Source organism: Carettochelys insculpta, chromosome 5 (assembly GCF_033958435.1).
Source record: "Carettochelys insculpta isolate YL-2023 chromosome 5, ASM3395843v1, whole genome shotgun sequence".
Taxonomy (NCBI): domain Eukaryota; kingdom Metazoa; phylum Chordata; order Testudines; family Carettochelyidae; genus Carettochelys; species Carettochelys insculpta.
The window spans coordinates 48,791,565-48,811,952 of NC_134141.1; the positions used below are offsets into that span (position 1 = coordinate 48,791,565).

A 20,388-nucleotide genomic window follows, 5' to 3' on the forward strand; every position below is an offset into this window, starting at 1 on the left:
TACGGTTGGAGCCCCACTGCGCTAGTGCAGTCGTTTTCAGCAGTCTGTGGACTGGTGAGGATCTGCAGACTATGTCCTGAGATGTACAGTGAGATCTGCATCTCCATCTGAAATGTTTTTAGGGGTCTGTGAATGGAAAAAAGGTTAAAAACCACTGTGCTAACACAAAAGAGACAGAAAGTGAAGCAGCTTTTTTTCCCAGCTGCAGTAGACCCTAATGCTCTCCTTAATGGGGAAAATGTAACTGCTCCCTTGTTTAAGATTTAAAACCTTCTTATTAGCTCAAGGAAAAAAAACCTCTTTTGTTTATGCTCAGATAGGATTTTAGTACAATTAGCAATTAGTTGCAATTAACTTTTACAGCTTTAAGAACAGTGGTGGGGAACTTGCTGATCAGAACAGTCCATGGTATTTCTGAAGCTGTAAGTAAATCTATTTTTACTCAGATGATCCAGCTGGAGTGTAAACTCAAGTGTACATTGTTTTAGTAAAAATAAGCTTTTTAAGCTTCTGAAAAGCCCAATCGATTTCCTTCCTCTCAGGGGGAATTGAGCATAGCTGTTGCAAGTGATTTAGGGCAAGAGAAGCTGGGGGGATTGCCAGATGTTTAAAGCGACAGCACTTCTAAATGTCACTCTATAGCTATTTATAATTATATAGTTACCCCCCATCCCATAAGATCACAAGCTAATAAATTAGCCATCATTCCAGTGTGAGAAATGGATCGCATCTGGGTAAGTTTTTAAATGGGTGCCAGATGGATAATAGCAGTTATAAAGGGCTCCTGGCTAGCTACAGGTCTGCATGTATGCTGTTTGCTGCAGATGTGTCAGTCAGCTACAGGGAAGAGTTATAGCCTTGTTCTGGAGATTCGAATGCCAGCTGATGGATGTGGGAATGAGGCATTGCAGATGCGATTCTGTGGAGCTCACCATGACCTTCTGATAGTTGAAGCTATTTCTGATGTGGCATTTTCTGAAGACCTGGAATAAAAAAGTCCATCAGGACCATTCGCACATGGGCAGTGCCCGCCACACTCTGCATAAATTCCATTTTAAACAAGGCATGTCAAAATGGCTACATCATTGTTCTTCACTTCTTGCCCTGTCCTGTCATGTAGTGTTGTTTCACTGACAGCTGCAATGCAGCTGCCTTCGGAATGGAACACTACAGCTATTTAACACCCCACAACAATACAACATCACTGTTCAGGGCAGGAATTGTACAATAGTACCTTTTGTCCAAGAATCTCTCAGTTCTTAACACATATCATTGAAAAGAGCTTCATACCGTCTCTGTGAGGTTGGTAAATACTACCCATGGTTTGCAGATGAGGAATTTGAGGCTTGTAGATAACATGCAGATACCCAAGTCACCCAAAAAGTCTGTGTAGATCAGAAAACACAATAAATCTCTCCCAGGTAATAGTCCTGTGTTTTAATCATAATATTGTGCTTCCTCTCTAGCTGAAATTGTAACCGAAGATGCCAAATTAGTCTAGCTTTTTAAAAATATTGTGGCTCTTTTATGGAAATAAACCAAACTCAGCCTGATGTAATATCTTCATATAGACAAATACAGCCTTGCACATCTGTGGATATCTGCTTTATATCCATGTGCACGTTGCAGGTTCAAAGAGGATATCAGCAGCTCATTTTTGCGGATATGGATGTGGATGCAGATACACATTTTGTACCTATCTGCAGATTTGCAGTCATATGCTTTATTTGCACCAGTGTTTATGTTCATGGATGTCCTCGCAAATATCTACAGCTCATTTTTGTGGATATACATTTTGCATCTGAGGGGTCTATAGACAAGCCTTGAGATGAAAGCAGCAGAGTGCATCAACAGAGCACCACATTAATATGTGAGTTTTGCAGTATGTGTTTGAGAAATCAAGCTGATAAAGCAGAAGCTCTGGAAAGATGTTTCTGTGCTTCAAAGCAGACATGTACTGGGAGGCATTTTTTTGCTGAAGAGGTATAGAATCATAGAGCTAGAATGGACCTCAAGGGGTCATTGAGTCCAGCCTCCTGCATCAAGCAGGATCAACCCCAACTAAGTAATGCCATACAGGACTTTGTCAAACCAGGACTTAAAAACCTCTAGGATGGAGAGTCCTCCATTATCCTGGTGAAGTTGTTTTTCCTAATATCCAACGTTCTTCTCTCCTTCTGTAATGTGAGATCATTGTTCCTTGTTCTGCCTTCTGTCACCACTTAGGACAGTTTCTCTCCATCCTCTTTAAAGCTCCCCTTCAGGAAGTTGAAGGCTGCTATTAAATCACCCGCAGCAGCTCTTCTGCAAACTAAATAAGCCCAAATCCCTCAGTCGCTCCTCATAGGTCACGTGCTCCAGCCCCTTACTGGTTTTTGTGCCCTCCGCTGAACCTGCTCCAGCACATCCACATCCTTTCTGTACAGGGGGGCCCAAAACTGGATGCACTTCTCCAGATGTGGCCTCACCAGTGTTGAATAGAAGGGAACAACTTCTCTAGATCTGCTCAAGATTCTCCTCCTAATGCACCCCAATATGACATTAGCTTTCGTGGTTACAAGGGCACACTGTTGACTCATATCCAGCTTTTCATCCACCATAACCCCTAGGTCCCTTTCCGCTGTACTGCTGCTTAGCCATTTGGTCCCCAGCCTATAACAATGCTTGTGATTCTTCTGTCTCAAGTGCAGGACTCTACACTTCTTGTTGAACTGCATCTGATTTCTTGTGGCCCAATCCTCCAGTTTATCCAGGTCACTCTGGATCCTTTCTCTACCCTCCAACATATCTACCTCTTACCCTAGCTTGGTGTCATCCGCAAACTTGCTGAGGGTGCAGTTCAGTCCCTCATCCAGGTCATTAATAAAGATGTTGAATGACACCATCACCAGAACCAAGCTTTGGGGCACTCCACTTGAAAATGACTGCGATCCAGATATTGAGCCTATTGACCACTACCTGTTGAGTCCCACCATCAAGCCAGCTTTCTGTCCATTTTATAGTCATGTATCCAATCCATACATCCTTAGCCTATGGGCAACAGTGTTGTGGGAGACTGTATCAAAAGCTTTGCTGAAGTCAAGTTATATCAAATCCACTGAGTTCCCCGTGTCCACAGAGCCAGTTACCTCATGATAGAAGCTAATCAGATTGGTCAGGCATGACTTGCTGTTGGTGAATCCGTATTGACTACTTTTGATCACTTTCCCCTCTTCCAAGTGCTCCAAAATGGATTCCTTGAGGACCTCCTCCATTATTTTCCCAGGGACTGAGGTAAGACCTACCGGTCTATAGTTCCCAGATTGTCTTCCTTTCCTTTTTTAAAAAAGATGGGCAATATGTTTGCCTTTTTCCAGTCATTCAGGATCTCTCCTGATCTCCAGGAGTCTTCAAAGATAATGGCCAATGGCTCAGCAATGACATCTGTCAATTGCCTCAGTACCCTTGAGTTCATTAAATCTAGACCCATGGATTTATGTACATTTAGTTTTTCTAAGTAGCTCTTAACTTGTTTCTTCCCCACTGAGGGCTGCTCTCCACTTTCCCATACTGCATTGTCTAGCACCATAGTGTGCAAGCTGTCCTTGTCCGTGAGGACTGAGGCAAAAAAAAGCATTGAGTACTTCAGCTTTTCTTACATTATCTGTCACTAGGTTACCTCTGTCGTCCAGTAACAGCCCCACACCTTCCCTGATAACTTTCTTATTGTTAACATGCCTATAGAAACCCTTCTTGTTATCCTTCACATCCCTTGCCAGCTACAGTTCCAATTGTGCTTTTGCTTTCCTGCTTACTGCCCAGCATTTTCCAGCCATATATTTATACTCCTCCTTAGTCACCTGTCCACATTTCGATTTCTTATATGCGTCCTTTTTGAGTTTAAGCTCACCAAGAATTTCCCTAGTAAGCCAAACTGGTTGCCTATCATGTTTATGTCTCTTACTATGCAGCAGGATGGTTTTGTTCCTGTGCCTTCAGTAAGACTTCTTTAAAATACTGCCAGTTTTCCTGAACTCTTTACTCCTTCATCTTCATTTTCCAAGGGATCATGCCCATCAGTTTTCTCAGGAAGTCAAAGTCTGCTCTTTTGAAATCAAAGGTCTGTATTTTACTGCTCACCTTTCTTTTGTCAGGATCCGGAAATCTACCATCTCATAGTCGCTGCAGCCCAGGTTGCCACCTACTTCTATTTCTCCTACTATTTCTTCCCTGTTTGTGAGCAGCAGGTCAACTTGTGCATGGCCCCTAGTTTGTTCCATCAGCATTTGTACCAAGAACTTATCCCCAGTATTCTCCAAAAAACTTCCTGGATTGTCTGTGTGCTGCTGTATTGGTCCCCCAACAAATGTCTGGATGATTGAAGTCTCCCAAGTGAACCAGGGCCTGTGATTTGGAAGCTTCCCTCAGTTGTCTGAAGAAATCCTCATCTCCCTGATCTGGCAGGCTATAGCAGGCACCAACTATGACATCACCGCTGTTGCTTCTGCCTCTAAGTTTAACCCAAAGACACTCAGCTGGCTTTTCTCCCTCCTTATACTGCAGCTCTGAGCAAACATACCACTTACTCGCGTATAGCTCAACTCCTCCTCCTTTTCTCCCCTGCCTGTCCTTCCTTAAACAGTTTTTACCCTTCCATGACTGTGTTCCAGTTATGCGAGTCATCCCACCAAGTCTCTGTTATTGGAACCACCTCATACTTCTTAGACTGCCAGGGCCTCTAATTCTTCCTGTTTGTTTCCCAGGCTTCTTGGATTTGCATACACACACTTTAGAGATGTGGCTGATTTTGACCCACTTTCTCCTGTTCATCCAGGAATCCTACTTTGTCATTCCCCACTCCTTCCTCGCTTAACTCAGGGCTTTTGTCACCATCCCCCAATGAACCTAGTTTAAAGCCCTCCTCACTAGGTTTGCAACCCTGCCCGCAAAGATGCTCTTTCCTCTCTTCAGCAGGCATATCCCCTCTTTTCCTAACAATCCTTGTCCACAAAACAGAATCCCGTGGTCAAAGAAACCAGATCCTTTTCTGCGACACCACTTATGCAACCACGCATTTACCTCGGCGATTTGATGATCCCTACCTGGACTCCTTCCTTCCGCAGGGAGGCTGGACGAGAACACCACTTGTGCTCCATGTTCCTTGACCTTTCTTCCTAGGGTTACGTAATCTGCAGTAATCTCATCAAGTTCACTCTTGTCTGTATCATTAGTCCCTACATAGAGAAGTAGGAAGGGGTAATAGGCTGCAGGTTTGATGATTTTTTGGAAGAGACTCCATAATATCCTGGACTCTAGCTCCCAATACGCAGGAAACTTGCCAGGATTCTAGGTCTGGACGGCAGATGAATGACTCTGTCCCTCTCAGGAGGGAGTCCCTGACCACCACCACTCATCATCTCCTAGGGGTGGTGGTCATAGAACCCCCATCCCTAGGATTGCGCATCCCATGCCTTACAAGCTGTGGAGTCATCTTCTGATCCATTCCCTGTGAGGTATCTGCCCCAGCTATCTCCACGTATCACCTGTGCAGAGAGGCTGAAAGAAGTTGCTTAACTCCACTGGAACTGAAGAGACCTGAATTCGTTTTCTTCTCGTGGAGGTAACATGCTTCCAGTCCTCTTCCTTGTTTTGAACAGCTTGCTGTTCCTGCAATACTAAATGTTGCCTTCTATCCAGAAAGTCTTCACATTCTGTGCTGTACCTGATTGTTGATATTTGCACCTTAAGTCCTCTAACCTTCTCTTCCAAAATGGCAACCAGCTTGCACTTGGGACATACAAAATTCTTTCTGTCATCTGGGAGGAAGAGAAACATGGCCCATGCCGTTCAGGTCACAACAGCAGACTTGTCACTAGACATGTCAGCATCCATTTTTCCCCATTCTGCAGAGAGTTTCCCTAGATGTTTCTAGGGTTGCCTTGAAGGGCACAAGAGAAACAAACCTATAAAAAAGGGATGGGGCTCTACCCCAAGGTGAACTCCCAGCAAACTCCCTGTTAGCTGCTCCTGTTGAAACAGAGTATGGCTGACTCTGAATTATTACCAGCATGGCTATAGCAGTAATCCCTCATTTGTGTTATCTCCCATGAAACTGTTCCATGGAAATTAGTTGTAAATGTGCTAAGTTACCACTTCTATCACAGTAAGTTTAGGACTGCTGGCATGGGATTGATACATGCCTTGCTGTTGCATTGGTTTAATTAGTAAAGTCAAAATGGTTAAGAAGTTAAAAATCAGGTGGTGAATCCCAAAGATTGATCATGACTGAATCCATCAATGGTATTTTGAACAAAAAGAGCTTTCAGCCGTGCTTGTCACTAGTTCCCATGCTTCACACTGACTCAGCAGACCCTCTAGACTTTAACATACAATTCTGGAATCCTATGCACATGCAGCACATGTGACTCTGTGCTGTTGGTAGCACAACACACAACAGCTTGCACCGAGTGTCCAGCCACTAGCGTAACTTACAGACACCCACAACACCAGGACATCCACCCTCTCTCAAAGGAATTAATGAAGCTTGCTTTGAGAGACTCCACAAAAGTGACACTGTTGCAGGCGTAGTTGGGGATTCCTTCCCCTTTGTGACCACATCTGGGGACTGCCTAAGAGTGAATCATGTCCCAAGGGCAAATTAAGTTACTGTCGGATTAGTTGTGATGAAATGTACCCAAGGATTTTATTTCATCTCCCATTACTTGGTGTGGAGGGGCATGTTTGGAGGCAGCATTCGTTTATTTGAGAAGCTGCTGCTGTATTTTTTTTCTGGTGTAGTCATTCCTAGACAGTCTCTCCCCATTCTGTATGTGTGAAACTGATTGTTCCTTCCCAAGTGGAGCACTTTGCATTTGTCCTTATTAAACTTCATCCTGTTTACCTCAGACCATTTCTCCAGTTTATCCAGATCATTTTGAATTATGACCCTATCCTCCAAAGCAGTTGCAACCCCTCCCAGCTTGGTATCATCTGCAAACTTAATAAACGTACTTTCCATGCCAATATCTAAATCATTGATGAAGATACTGAACAGAACCAGTCCTAAAACAGATGCCTGTGGAACCCCACTTGTTATACTTTTCCAGCAGGATTGAGAACCATTAAGAACTACTCTCTAGGTACAGTTATCCAGCCAGTTATGCACCCACGTTATAGTAGCCTCATCTAAATTGTATTTGCCTAGTTTTTTGATAACAGGAGGTAGGTGTCTAGGTGCTTTTGAAAATTCTTCCAGCCACCAAAAAACTTAAAAATCTGGCCCATGTCCAGAGTGATTTTAATATCATATCTTTAACACTTTTTTAAAGGATAATTTATTAGTAGGTAACATTCTAATGTAAATTTCCACCTCCCTATTTTCCCATGCTTTTCTTCTCTGTGAGTACTCTGCATTTCTTGTCCCTACTCTTCATTGTCATTGTGAAATTCACATTGAAAGCTTGTTTTATGGTGTAAATCTTCACGTTGCCAGCTGTTTAATTCAATGACATGTGCCAGCTAAAGTGAGTACCTTGAGTGTTAAAATCATGCCCTTCTGAGAACTATCCTAAAGCTTGCCTACAGTAGTGAAAGGGCTTGGGGTGGGGTCGTCTGCACTCTAGGTTCAGATTTCTACTGATATTACACAAATCAGAATCTTAAACTTATTGGTCACTTCACGACGTTTCTTCAGCTGATTGATCGTTGTTGCTTCAGGGTCACTACACAAGGATTGTCTGAATGTACTGAAAGATGCCACACTTGATGCTATAGAAAACCAAGATCTTGTTTTTCTAATGAAAAAAATTGTTGGGGTGAGGTTTTTTCTGTTTTTTAAACCATGCTTTATCTGCTGTTTATTAAAAGAACAGGAAGATTAACTTCTATAGAAAAAATAGATAGTTTCTTCTTGTGAAACTTTGTGATAAAGTTTCAGAATTGTGAGATCCAGAAGGTTATGCCTCTAGAAAAGGTTTTCCAGCTTTACCCAGAAGTACGATTCACTCTTTATTTCAGATTTCAAACAAACCTTGTTTAAGCCTATGGAAAAGAACAAGATCTCCTTTACTGTGTGACCTAGACACGGTTCCTCAAAAGATCTATTGTCTTCAGTAGTCATCTGACCTCATTTAGCAAATTTTCCTATTTATTTAGACAACATAGCCTGAAACTGCTAGTTCTGTCATATGATCAGAAACACCATCATAACATAATGGAGTATTGTATAAACAGCTCAGAAACTCTGAACTTCAAAAGATTCCAGAAGGTGGTGATGTGCTGAAATGGCTAAAAAAGGATTTTGATTTTTATTTTATTTTTTGAGGCATCAACAGTCAGTGTGATGTCTTCACTTACTAAGTAAAATGATAGGTTTTTTTAAATTAGGCTGCAAGATTTGACAACCCTTATTTGACATTTTAGAAGGTTCTTTTACAGATACCTTCTAACTTCCATCTTCATTATGAATACAAAGTCAGCTGCTGACTCCTTATGAATAAAGAATGCCCAGAATAGTATTGGAGATACTAATTCTGGGATAAATGTGTTTTTACTTGTGCCCATGAGTTCAAAAAAAAAACAAACCACTTTTGCCCATCTTGCATAGAAGGCCAAAGGAACCACAAGACACAGTATGTTTACATATTTATAAAATTACTAAACTTTTAAAAATGTGAATTAGAGTATTTTGTTTGTCTAAATTATGTCAAACATTTTTCTTTTTGAATAATGTTTGGGTTTTTAATAAGTTAGTTTTTTGTGGAGAAAAAGAACTTCTTTGCAAGAGAGTTAGAATGCCTTTTCCTCTGGTTGTAATATCCTCCTTTTATAGATGAAAATTGGGAATCATGTAACATTTTCAGATCTTACAGGAACTTGTCTTAACCAAGTTGTTCAATTTTATCACTTGTCAGCCTAAATTAACATTATTTTATGACTTATTAATCATTCGTATTCATGTTACCTGTTTTGTGTGCCTGCTGATTTCAGCAACGAGAGTGGAATTCTCCACTAAGCTTTGGATCCATAGAAAAATTGGGCTGTGAATCCATAAATTTGTGCCTCCAAAGTATAGCCTGTCTGTTCTAGGACCCTTACTTACATGTTACCCTCTAGTGTCCTAGATATGAAAACACTCAAGTGTTCAAATTGAAGGGAAGTGATTCTCAGTGCTCAAGGAAAGATCCTCCCCTTTAGTTTTCAAGCTCACTTCAGAAGAAGTGTGCTTCTACCCAAGAGCTGAATGTTTCAGTGACCCAAAGGAGAGGACATAGACCGTTTGATATGGATAGGACACAGACCAAGAAGAAGGATGGTCTAGAGGCTGGGCAAGATTCCAAATCCTCAATTTCATGAAGGTGAAAATATCCTGGGTCCCAGTCAGTGATGGTCATTCCTGATGCATCTGTTATCTGAGGGACACATACTTCCCTCAGAAGTGCAATTTTTGTTCATCTCTTAAAAACATGGCTGGGAAGAACCAAGCAATTAAACTGAACGGTATTCACCTACACCTTTGAAGGAAGGACAAATACCTAGTAAAGAGTTATAGTTCACTTGTTGAAGAGGAGAACTTTCTCCTAGAGTATTAGTCCATTCCATAAGGTCTTTTTCTTCTGGGGTGGTGCTCAGATACATTCTAATTTTGTATCAGAGAGGTAGCCGAGTTAGTGAGTATCTTCACAAACAACAAGAAGTCGTGTGGCACCTTATAGAGTCACAGACATTTTGGAGCATCAGCTTTCATGGGCAAAGACCCACTTCATCTTTGCCCACGAAAGCTTATGCTCCAAAATGTCTGTTAGTCTATAAGGTGCCACAGGACTTCTTGTTGTTTTTATTCTGATTTTGTAGATTTGCAAAACTGCAACTTAGAACTTGATAAATACATTCTCCAAACATAGTGCAACTGTCTGTTGTTCTAGATCAGGTGTTGCCCTAGGAACACAGCTTGAAGGAGATGTTGCTCACCTAGTGCAATAACAGTTCTTCAAGATGCGTATCCCTACGGGTGGTTCACTATCCATCCTCCTTCCTCTCTGCTTCTGAGTTTTCTCTGAACACTTGGCAATTTAGAAAGAACTGCGGGCAGTGTCCCTGCACAGTTCTATTTAGACTTCATGAGGGGCATGAATATGTGTACAGTGTAAGCACGGACCAAATGGGCATTGCTACCAAAAATCTCAGATTGTAGGAAAAAGTGACACGTGCACAACTGACATGAAGCACACATAAGGACATAATCGCAAAACAAACAAACAAACAAACCTTCAATTACTGAACAAGGTAAGAAACCTCTAATCTCCATTCCATACAGGCATTCAGACACTGCCTGTATACTAATATATGAAAAATCTAGTGTCAGCTTTGTTGAAGTGAGGGTACAGTGGCAAAGGTCTGTTCAGTCAACACTGAAAGCATTGACCTAGCTGTGTTTTTCAGAGGCATGAAAAATATACACTCCTGTGTCATAGTTAAGCTGACATAACCCCTGGTATAGACATTTTGCAGACTGGGGATTGAGGCACAAAGAGAACTAAATGACTTGCTCAAGGGCCATGTCTACACTAGCCCAAATCTTCGAAATGGCCATGCAAATATTCAAATGTTCACATATTCAGCACCTCATTAGCATGGCTCGTCCAGACAGGGCTCCTTTTCTAAAAGACCCCATCAGCTTCGAAATCCCCTGATTCCTATCTGCTGATAGGAATCAGGGGATTTCAAAGTTGGCAGGGTCCTTTCGAAAAGGAGCCCCTCTGGACAAGCCTCATGGAGCCAAAAGCGGCAATTTTGAAATGCAGTGGCCGCTGCCATGCTAATGAGGTGCTGAATATGTATTTCAGCACCTCATTAGTAGTCTTCAAAATGGCCATTTGCATGGCCATTTCAAAGATGTGGGCTAGTGTACATGTAGCCAAGGTCAGATAAACTGTGTGTCAGTGAAGGGAATTGAACCTGGGTTTCCTGAGTCCCCTTACTGCTAGGTTGCCTGCTCAATCTGATAGAGGGCCTATTATATGAAAATCAAATTGCTCCTCCTTTCAGTGGGCGGTGACATGCAAACAAGCATAGAGAGAGTAGGAGGTGCTGAAGTGAAGGGGAGTAGAGGAAGTTGTGTAGCCTGTGGAAAGGAGCATAAAGATTCACAGAAAATGTGGGTGGAGAGATGCATATAAAACTTAGAAGCTGTGGTGCCGATGATTGTTCTGATAGCTGAGGAAGCTCTAATAATCTGCTTCACCAGATACAACGTGAGCAAGTCAGTAGAAGTCACCTGACTTCTTAGCCACACAGATACAAAATTGAACTCCTGCCTTGCTCTAGGATTAGATTTTTTTCTCATTTTGGTGAAAAAAACAGTTTTTCATTTTCCAAGGAGCTCAAAACGACTAAGATTTTGAGAGAGACTGTGACTACTTGGTGTCTAATGTCATTAAATAACGTGTATATATAGGCCTTCCTGAAACAAAATAGGAAAAAGGGGTCTTTCGAAGAAGGGGTTTATTTTCGAAAGAGCCCCATCTAAACTGCTTTTTTTTTTTTCTTTCAAAAGAATCTCTTCCAAAAAGAGATTATGCACATGAAGCACAAGATATGTAAATCAGTGCCTGATTTGCATTTTCGATTTCCCTCATTTGCATTCATCTTTCAGAAGAGGAATGCAAGTGTAGGTACAGCCTTAGGGTTTGGGTGAAAATGGTTAACCCTTTGTTTCTAGGCTCGAATCACGTTGATGTAATTGAAAGCACAGCATTTGATTCTGGTTTACTTTCACTGGTGGTTACACCAATATAACTGTTTTGACTCATGGTGCATACATACTGGAGTCAGAGTACTCACTTTTCTCTGCAAGAAGGGCAGCATTCTGGTTCTGATTATTATGAAATGCGTACAGCTGTGCAGAGGAGAAATGTTCCATTTTTGCAAAGAATTTTTGAAATGTTGGGATTGTTCAGAATTTCCTAATGCGACATTGTGCAAGTACTTTTCAAGTGTTCCTCCAAAATGAAATTGCAGAGAAATCAACCCAATTTTGTCAGCTATGTGAATTTTGACAGAACCAAATACAGTAAACTCGTTCATATTTGGCATTCTGTCATCAGGAACTCTCAAATAACTGGCATTTTAACCATAAGTAAATTTTAGTTATGGTTGCTATAGGTACAGTAAAGTGAAATTAATACAGCAAATACAGTATAAGTTTACAGTGTACAATAGTACTCTTGTTGGAAAATGAAGTACTCTGCATACACTTTTGTTTGTTTGTTAGTATGTAATCTTGCTTTTCTTTAGTGTTATGCATTGCTAGGTATACCGCTCTATCATCCAGAATATTTGAATATCCAGCAACATCCCAGTCCCGGGGCTGCTAGATATGAGAGTTTACTGTATTCCAACAGAACAGGAGTCTGTTAAAATTCCTCTGACCCACTCTCAAAATCAGGTTTATTTGACACACAAGATATTAATTAGTCTAGTAGTTAAAACCGTGCAGCATGTGCACAATTCTGTCATGGTGGGAAGCAGAAGACATGCTCTCGACTCTGAACCATTAATCAATGTCAAGCATAAAGATTTTGTTGTGAGACTCTCAGCTCTCAGGTCAGTCACATAGGATTTCCTCTTTTATGTCCTGAGGAAGACTTAAATATGGAGCTTATTATTTCCTACATGATCCTATTGCTTTTCTCTTGAGTTCAAGCACTCATTCAGTGGACTACTACAGAGTCTGTTTTAAACAGCTTATTTTTATAAAATATGTTTTACGTTCTTCATTGAGTGATTACTTATGTCCATTCCATGCCTAAGTATGTGTGCACCATGCGCAGAGGTGCCGAACATTTACCACGGAGGGAAAAAAGTTGGGCTGGCTCTGGCGCCCTCTGGAGTGACAGACATACACATGTGTCTATATAAAGAATGCCATAAGCTCCATGCCCACTCAGTTCCTTTTTACTGCCCATGAAGGTTTCTGGAATTACCTTTCATGCTGTAGCAAAACTTTTTTTCACAGCAGTTTGGATTTTCTCTGTTCATATTTTCTATAGTTATGGTATTATAATAGTGTTAGTAATTGTCATGGATTTGGTTAAACTCCTGGGATGTATTCTCACAGCTGTGGATTTGATTCACAGTGACTTAGCTGGCATGGCTATTCCTCTGAGACTTTTCCCAGTGATGAAACACGCAAATTCCCCACCCAAAACACCAAATGATTTTAGCATCTATCACAGATCAGAAAGGGGGACATGCTGATCCTTTAAACTGTGGCAGATCAAGCACTGATCGACATGGAAGTTTTTGACTTTGTTCAGGTAGTTTCTTAATGACAATTGTGTAGTACTTATTCTTTTCAGATCAGTAATTAGCTTAAACTGGAATGTTCAGTGTGAAATACATGGCTGATCTCATATTTTAATACAAGACAGCAGCCAGCAGCAATGGCTGGTGGCCGCATATGATGCTGCATTAAATTTAATCAGCTAGAAAGAATGCCAGCTGCAGTCTGTTCTATCTTATGCATTTAAGTGCAGGTGTTGGTTTTGTGGCAGAATGCCAAAGCAGCATTTATCAGGGTAAATGTTGACTGCCACTGATTCATCTTTTGTTATTACATTAACAAAAATTGAGGTAGCAAATTTATGCAAGACAGGGTAAACTGAGGTCAAAATTGTTCTGCTGCCTCATTGTGTGTGGGATGGCATGATGCGTGATAAAGGGCATGCTAAGTATGTAATCTGACATCCAGTGGTATGATAATAAGGCATGGTATTATAACTATGCTGCATAAAGCAGTTTAAATACACAGAAACCTTCGGGAACATATTTTTGTGCTGTGTAAATCCATCCCCCTTAGCAACGTTCCTATCACAAAATGTATTCTTAGAGTTATGACTTCATATTTGGAGACAGTGTAGGCCTTCTATGCATGTGTGTGTGTTGTATGGACATGAAATATGGTATTTTAAAGGTGGATTTAAACCAAGAGCATCAGAAGTGGGACAGTTGTAAACTAATGTGGGACAACTGTTGTACAATGCTAAATGTCAAAGACAGATTTTTTTTCTTTGTAAATAATTGTGTAGTTTTTGTTTAATTGGCATTAGATTATAGTAAAGTTAGTTATGTGTGGTTGATGGCGTATAGAAGGATGTCTAATACTAGGAACGTTCTTAGTGAGCTGTCTTCTGAACACAGTACTTTCATCATATACACTTTGGTTAATACCAGGTTTATGTGAATGACACAAAAATTTGGACTCTGGTAGTCTTAAGCTAAAAATATGTTTAACACTCCGTGGGGCAGTTTTTTTTAAACTATAAACTAGAGTTTATATTTAATCCAGGTATTCTTTGCTTTTTAAGTACATGGGAATCACAAAACTACTTTATCCACTTTTCAGAAAAGGCGAAGGCGGATCGACCGAAGTATGATCGGAGAGCCGACAAACTTTGTTCACACAGCTCATGTAGGATCAGGAGACTTATTCAGTGGAATGAATTCGGTAAGTGTATGCTGCATCCATACAAATACTAGAAATGGAGTTGCACCATTTAAAACTGGAGAGTAACAGGTGTGTATCAAGCTCAAAATATTCTAAATCAAAGGTTAAAATTAGTGAACTTTGATCTGATTACTGTTGTTATTATCTAGCAATTTCTTTCTGCCACAAAAATAATGAAGTAGTTATCAAGTAAGCCTCTTTTTCATCCTAATGGAAATGAGCGATTTGTCTATTCACATAAGCTCAGCGGTTTGAGCATTGGCCTTCTAAACCCAGGGTTGTGAGCTCAATCCTTGAGGAGGCCATTTAGGGATTGGGGCAAATAGTTGTCAAGGATGGGGCTTGGTCCTGCCAAGAGGGCAGGGGACTGGACCAGGTGACCTCCAGAGGTCCCTTCCAGTTCTAGGAGATGTGCATCTCCAATTTATAATATAAGCACATACTGCAACACAGGCTAGGAAGAGCTAGAAAAAGACTATCTTTAAGAGCAACAGTCAATGCATGAAATGTGCGTGAAAATGTTTTCATAATATTTCACACTTTGGTCTTTCTCAAGTTCTTTCTGGCAGATGTTATCAGTTTTGTTGTTTTTATTAAGAAATCACCTTTTTTTCTCACCTGAACTTATAATCCTATTTGTGACATTAATTCTCACAGCAAACTGTTGGGATGTCACAAGCAGAGACATGCAGCTTCCTATGGAGGAAAAGCCTAGTAACAATGAGTAGATCGCTACCAAATTCACAGCCATGCAAAATGTGCTTTTACCCTATACAATCTAGATTTCATGAGAGACACCTGCATTTCTCAAAGTGGGAGTCCTGACCCAAAAGGAAGTTGCAGGGGATCACCAAATTATTGCCATGGTATTGGTATTGCCACCGTTCAGAGCTGGACAACTGCAGAGGGGTGTTTGTAACATTGGCCGGGTCTCCAGCTGTAAAGGCAGCAGTCTGCCAGCCGCTGTGGAAGTGTAAGGGTGACAGTACCATACTCAAGTTGCCCTTACTTTTCTACTGCTGCTTGCAGTTGCCAGAGAGTGGTGGCTGCTGGCTGAGGGGTCCAGCTCTGCAGGTGGGAGAGGAGCAGTGAGCGTGACAGTACCACAACCGCCCCACAGTAACCCCTCCATTCTGTGTCAGGGTCCCCTGCAATTACAAAAACCATAAAATTTCAGATTTAAATATGTGAAATCGTGACATTTACAATTTCAAAAAATCCTGTGTCCGTGAAATTGATCAAAATGGACCATGAATTGGGTAGGACCCTACTAATGAATATGGTACTTATGAGAAATAAAATGCTTGTTGTCATGCACACATCTTTGGGATCAAAGAAGGAGGTGAATATTTTTCAGCGTTTTTTATTGAATGTTAACCGGTCTTTAAGATCATATTTATGTCATTACATTTTTAATGCAGGGTAAGGGAGGTGTATAGATAGAAAGATAGCTTTATGTCCTTTGCAATTCGATGGAAATACTGAAAAAGAAAGATTTGATTGGGAGCAACTCACAACCCTGGGTTTAGCAGGCCAATGCTCAAACCATTGAGGTAAGTGAGTTTTATTGAATGGAAAGGGAGGACTCCAGGGTAGGGCTGTAGGAATTCAAGGCATGTGGGAGTCTTTGAGTAGTGCTATGGAATCAATCACTTTCAGTTGTTAGGTAAGCAAAAGATGACATTTGTAGCTTCCTGGAAAGGAAGCAGCTTGTTTGCCTTTCCAGCTGGGGTAGAGGCACTTGGTACTACTTGATTGCAGGTGGGGGAGGGCAGAAGGAGGTGGTGTGACACTGCAGACAAAAAACCAGGGCTTCTTGAAACAATGTATTGGACAGGGCACAGTTTTCCTGAAGCAGTCATATGCATATGCATAAATGAAGGTATATCATGTCACTTAAATATATAATTAGCTTGTACTGCATTTTAGTGCAACATTTGTAGTTTAAAACACTTTAGCTGCGTCTACACGTGCACGCTACTTCGAAGTAGCGGCACCAACTTCGAAATAGCGCCCATCGCGTCTACACGTGTCGGGCGCTATTTCGAAGTTAACTTCGACATTAGGCGGCGAGACGTCGAAGTCGCTAACCTCATGAGGAGATAGGAATAGCGCCCTACTTCGACGTTCAACGTCGAAGTAGGGACCGTGTAGACGATCCGCGTCCCGCAACGTCGAAATTGCTGGGTCCTCCATGGCGGCCATCAGCTGGGGGGTTGAGAGATGCTCTCTCTCCAGCCCCTGCGGGGCACTATGGTCACCGTGGGCAGCAGCCCTTAGCCCAGGGCTTCTGGCTGCTTCTGCGGCAGCTGGGGATCTATGCTGCAGGCACAGGGTCTGCAACCAGTTGTCAGCTCTGTGTATCTTGTGTTGTTTAGTGCAACTGTGTCTGGGAGGGGCCCTTTAAGGGAGCGGCTGGCTGTTGAGTCCGCCCTGTGACCCTGTCTGCAGCTGTGCCTGGCATCCCTATTTTGATGTGTGCTACTTTGACGTGTAGACGTTCCCTCGCTGCACCTATTTCGATGTTGGGCTGAGCAACGTCGAAGTTGAACATCGACGTTGCCGGCCTTGGAGGACGTGTAGACGTTATTCATCGAAATAGACTATTTCGATGTTGGCTGCACGTGTAGACGTAGCCTTTATGTCCCTGCTCATTTGAAACAAGTTCTACCTTCAATTTCAATTTATAATTCTTTTGAAGGATAAAGGGCCTTTGAGTCTGTATTTTAGTTTCTCCTTTGGGATGTTTTTATTTTCTCAGAGCTACTACCCAAAAGGCGGCGGTGGCATGAGGCTCCTTTTTTCTTCCTGCTCCTTTTAGACCTCAACTCTTTCCTATTGACTTTAGACTTGTAGACTTCAAGGCCAGAGAGGAGTGTCATGATCATCCATTCTGGCCACCTGCACATCACAGGCTGCCCAACCTCATCCACCCATGTTGGCTGTGTTAATGAAGTCTTCAAATCTTGATTCGAAGACTTCAAGTTACAAAGCATCCACTGTTCACTATAGTTCAAACCAGCAAGTAACCTGTACCCTGTTCCACAGAGGAAAATGAAAACTCTTCAGGGTCTCTGCCTAATCTGACCTGACCCCCGCCCTCCGCCCCCCGGATAATCAATTGGGCCCTGAACATTTGGGCAAGACCTACCAGCCAGATACCTGGAAAAATTTTCTGTAGTAGGTCAGAGCCCTTCCCTTCTAATGTTTCCTCTCAGGCCACTGGAGACATTTGGTAACAGTAGTTGCAGATGGGCCATATGCCCTTGTAGGCGATCTCAGTGTAACATCGCCACCATAAATTTAAAACCCAGTCTTAAAATAACAGTTTTGTCCCTCCAGCACTTTTTCCTTTGACAAGCTGGTCGAAAACTGTATTCTTCTGATGGGTAGAAAGTATAATCTAGGGCTAGTTTCTATTCGTTTGTTTTTGTGCCGACATTGGCCTTTAACTTACAATTCCTCTCCCTTCCTAGTGTTTTCCCTCTCATGTATTTATAAAGAGCAGTTGTATCTCCCCCAAAATCTGTTTTTCTGTTAGGCTAAGCAAGCCAGGTTCCTTTAGGCTATGGGTTCCCAAACTAGGGGGCGTGCCCCCCTGGGGAGTGTGTGATGAAATTCCAGGGGGGCACAAGGCATCTCAGTCCCCCATCTTTGCCCCACCCCAAGAAAGAGCCCACCCTTGCTTCAAGTGCTCAGCGGCGGACTCAACTTAATTGGTTTAACTGAACCAATTGAGTCCTCCTTGCTTCAGCATGCAAGGGCGCTGTGAGCAGCCCCGGCCATTTTACATGGGCGACCGGGTGCAGTTCCTATAAAAAGCAGGCGGTTGGTGAAGACCCATGTTGAGCTCCCTCCTGCAAAGTATAGTGTTGACTGGGGGTGGGGGGGAGGAGGGGCATGGGGTTGGGGTTAGGATGGGGGCTCTTGGCTTTGGGGAATGGGGTAAGAGCAGGGGGGCTGATGGTGCCTGGCTTTGGGGCAGGGGAGGGGCTCGGACAGCTGGCGGGTGGCTAGCGCAGGGCTTGAGCAGCTCAGGCAGCTGGTGTGGGGCTCCAAGGGCTTGGGCCCCTGGCCTGGGGCTCAGGCTGCTGGCAGGTAGCTGGCCGAGGGCTCAGGCGGCCAGCAGGTGGCTGGTGTGGGGCTCAGGTGGGTGGTAGGTGGCTGGCGTGGGGTTGGGTTGCTGGCGGGCAGCTTGGATGGCTGGTGGGAGGGTCAGGCGGCTGGCTCGGGGAGCTGGCACAGGGTGTGGGTGGCTGACAGGTGGCTGGCACGGGGCTTGGGCATCTGGTGCAAAGCTCCGGTAGCTCAGGTGGCTGGATGGGCAGCTGGCTCAGGTGGCTGGATGAGCAGCTGGCTGGATGGGGGTTAGTTGAGGGGCTAGGCATGCCTGGCTCAGGGAAGGAGGATGGGACAAGAGCAGAGGGGCTGGCGGTGCCTGGCTTTGGGGGAGGAGAGTGGCTGGCGCTGGGCTCTAGTGGCTCAGGTGGCTGGCGGGCACCTTGGGTGGCTCACGGGCTTTTTTAATTTTCAACAACATTTTATACCGAGTTTTTGTGTTTATTTTAAATTACCAATTGAATTTTTTGTTAAAGGGGGGGTTGGATGATGGTAAAGAGGAGGTGAGTGGGACCATGAGGGGTTCTCAAAAATCAACAGGGGGTGTGATGCCGATAAGTTTGGGAACCACTGCTGTAGGCTATGTCTAGATTCCAGGCTTCTGTCGGGATCCTGGAGGTCTCCTGACAGATACTTGCCAGTCTGGGTGCCTTCTGCTAACATCCCGCTCATCCTCACTCCATGAGGAAGAAGGGATGTGTTGGCAGAAGGGGTTTTCCTGACATTTGGCCCCGTTTAGTTGGGCCACATATGGGGAGCATCTCCCGACAGAACTGTCCACAGGAGAGATGCAAATGTGTGCTGCAGTTTGCATTTCTGTTGTGGACGGATCTCTTCAAACTAGGCATAGGCTTAAGTCTCCTCTTGCTGTGTAGGTTTTTCATTTCTCTATTCATCTGCTGAACTTGTTCCCCTTTGATTTCATCTGTTTGAAACATGGGAGACCAGCTGCACAGTTTTCCAGATGAGGAAAGACTACAAAGACTCTTTCTCTATTTCTTTATCTTTAAACCATATGTGATACAGCTCTTTTCCTCTAGACGGTCATTATTTCCTACCCCCTGATCGTGCTCCTGCCATCATCTTGAACACTGACTGGTTGTCCTTCTTTTTCCCTAGTCTCTTCCCTTTATTTTGAGTAAAATCGCATCTCTGAGACTAATATGAATCATCTGCCTCTTCATTCATCTGGTCCCCAGTTCCAGAGGGACTTGCCCAGTCATCTGTGGTCACTTTTCCTCCCCTCAATCTGGCCTTCAGGAAACACTGATTTCTCCCTTCTTGGCTGCATCTACACGTGCACGCTACTTCGAAGTAGCGGCAGTAACTTCGAAATAGCGCCCGTCACGTCTACACGTGTTGGGCGCTATTTCGAAGTTGAAATCGACGTTAGGCGGCGAGACGTCGAAGTCGCTAACCCCATGAGGGGATGGGAATAGCGCCCTACTTCGACGTTCAACATCGAAGTAGGGACGTGTAGACGATCCGCGTCCCGCAACATCGAAATAGCGGGGTCCTCCATGGCGGCCATCAGCTGGGGGGTTGAGAGATACTCTCTCTCCAGCCCTTGCGGGGCTCTGTGGTCACCGTGGGCAGCAGCCCTTAGCCCAGGGCTTCTGGCTGCTGCTGCTGCAGCTGGGGGTCCGTGCTGCATATACAGGGTCTGCAACTAGTTGTTGGCTCTGTGTATCTTGCACTGTTTAATGAAAGTGTGTCTGGGAGGGGCCCTTTAAGGGAGCGACTTGCTGTTGAGTCCGCCCCGTGACCCTGTCTGCAGCTGTGCC

General features: G+C 43.3%; 1 protein-coding gene across 3 annotated transcripts in view; it reads left to right on the plus strand.

Moving 5' to 3' along the window:
- CDC42SE2 (CDC42 small effector 2) overlaps nucleotides 1-20,388 on the plus strand; it is a 114,967-nt gene that overhangs the window by 86,829 nt on the left and 7,750 nt on the right. For all 3 annotated transcript variants that reach the window (XM_074994151.1, XM_074994152.1, XM_074994153.1), the window contains one exon: nucleotides 14,384-14,485. In XM_074994151.1, coding sequence (XP_074850252.1) covers nucleotides 14,384-14,485 — 102 coding nt within the window. The remainder of the gene's footprint in view (nucleotides 1-14,383; nucleotides 14,486-20,388) is intronic.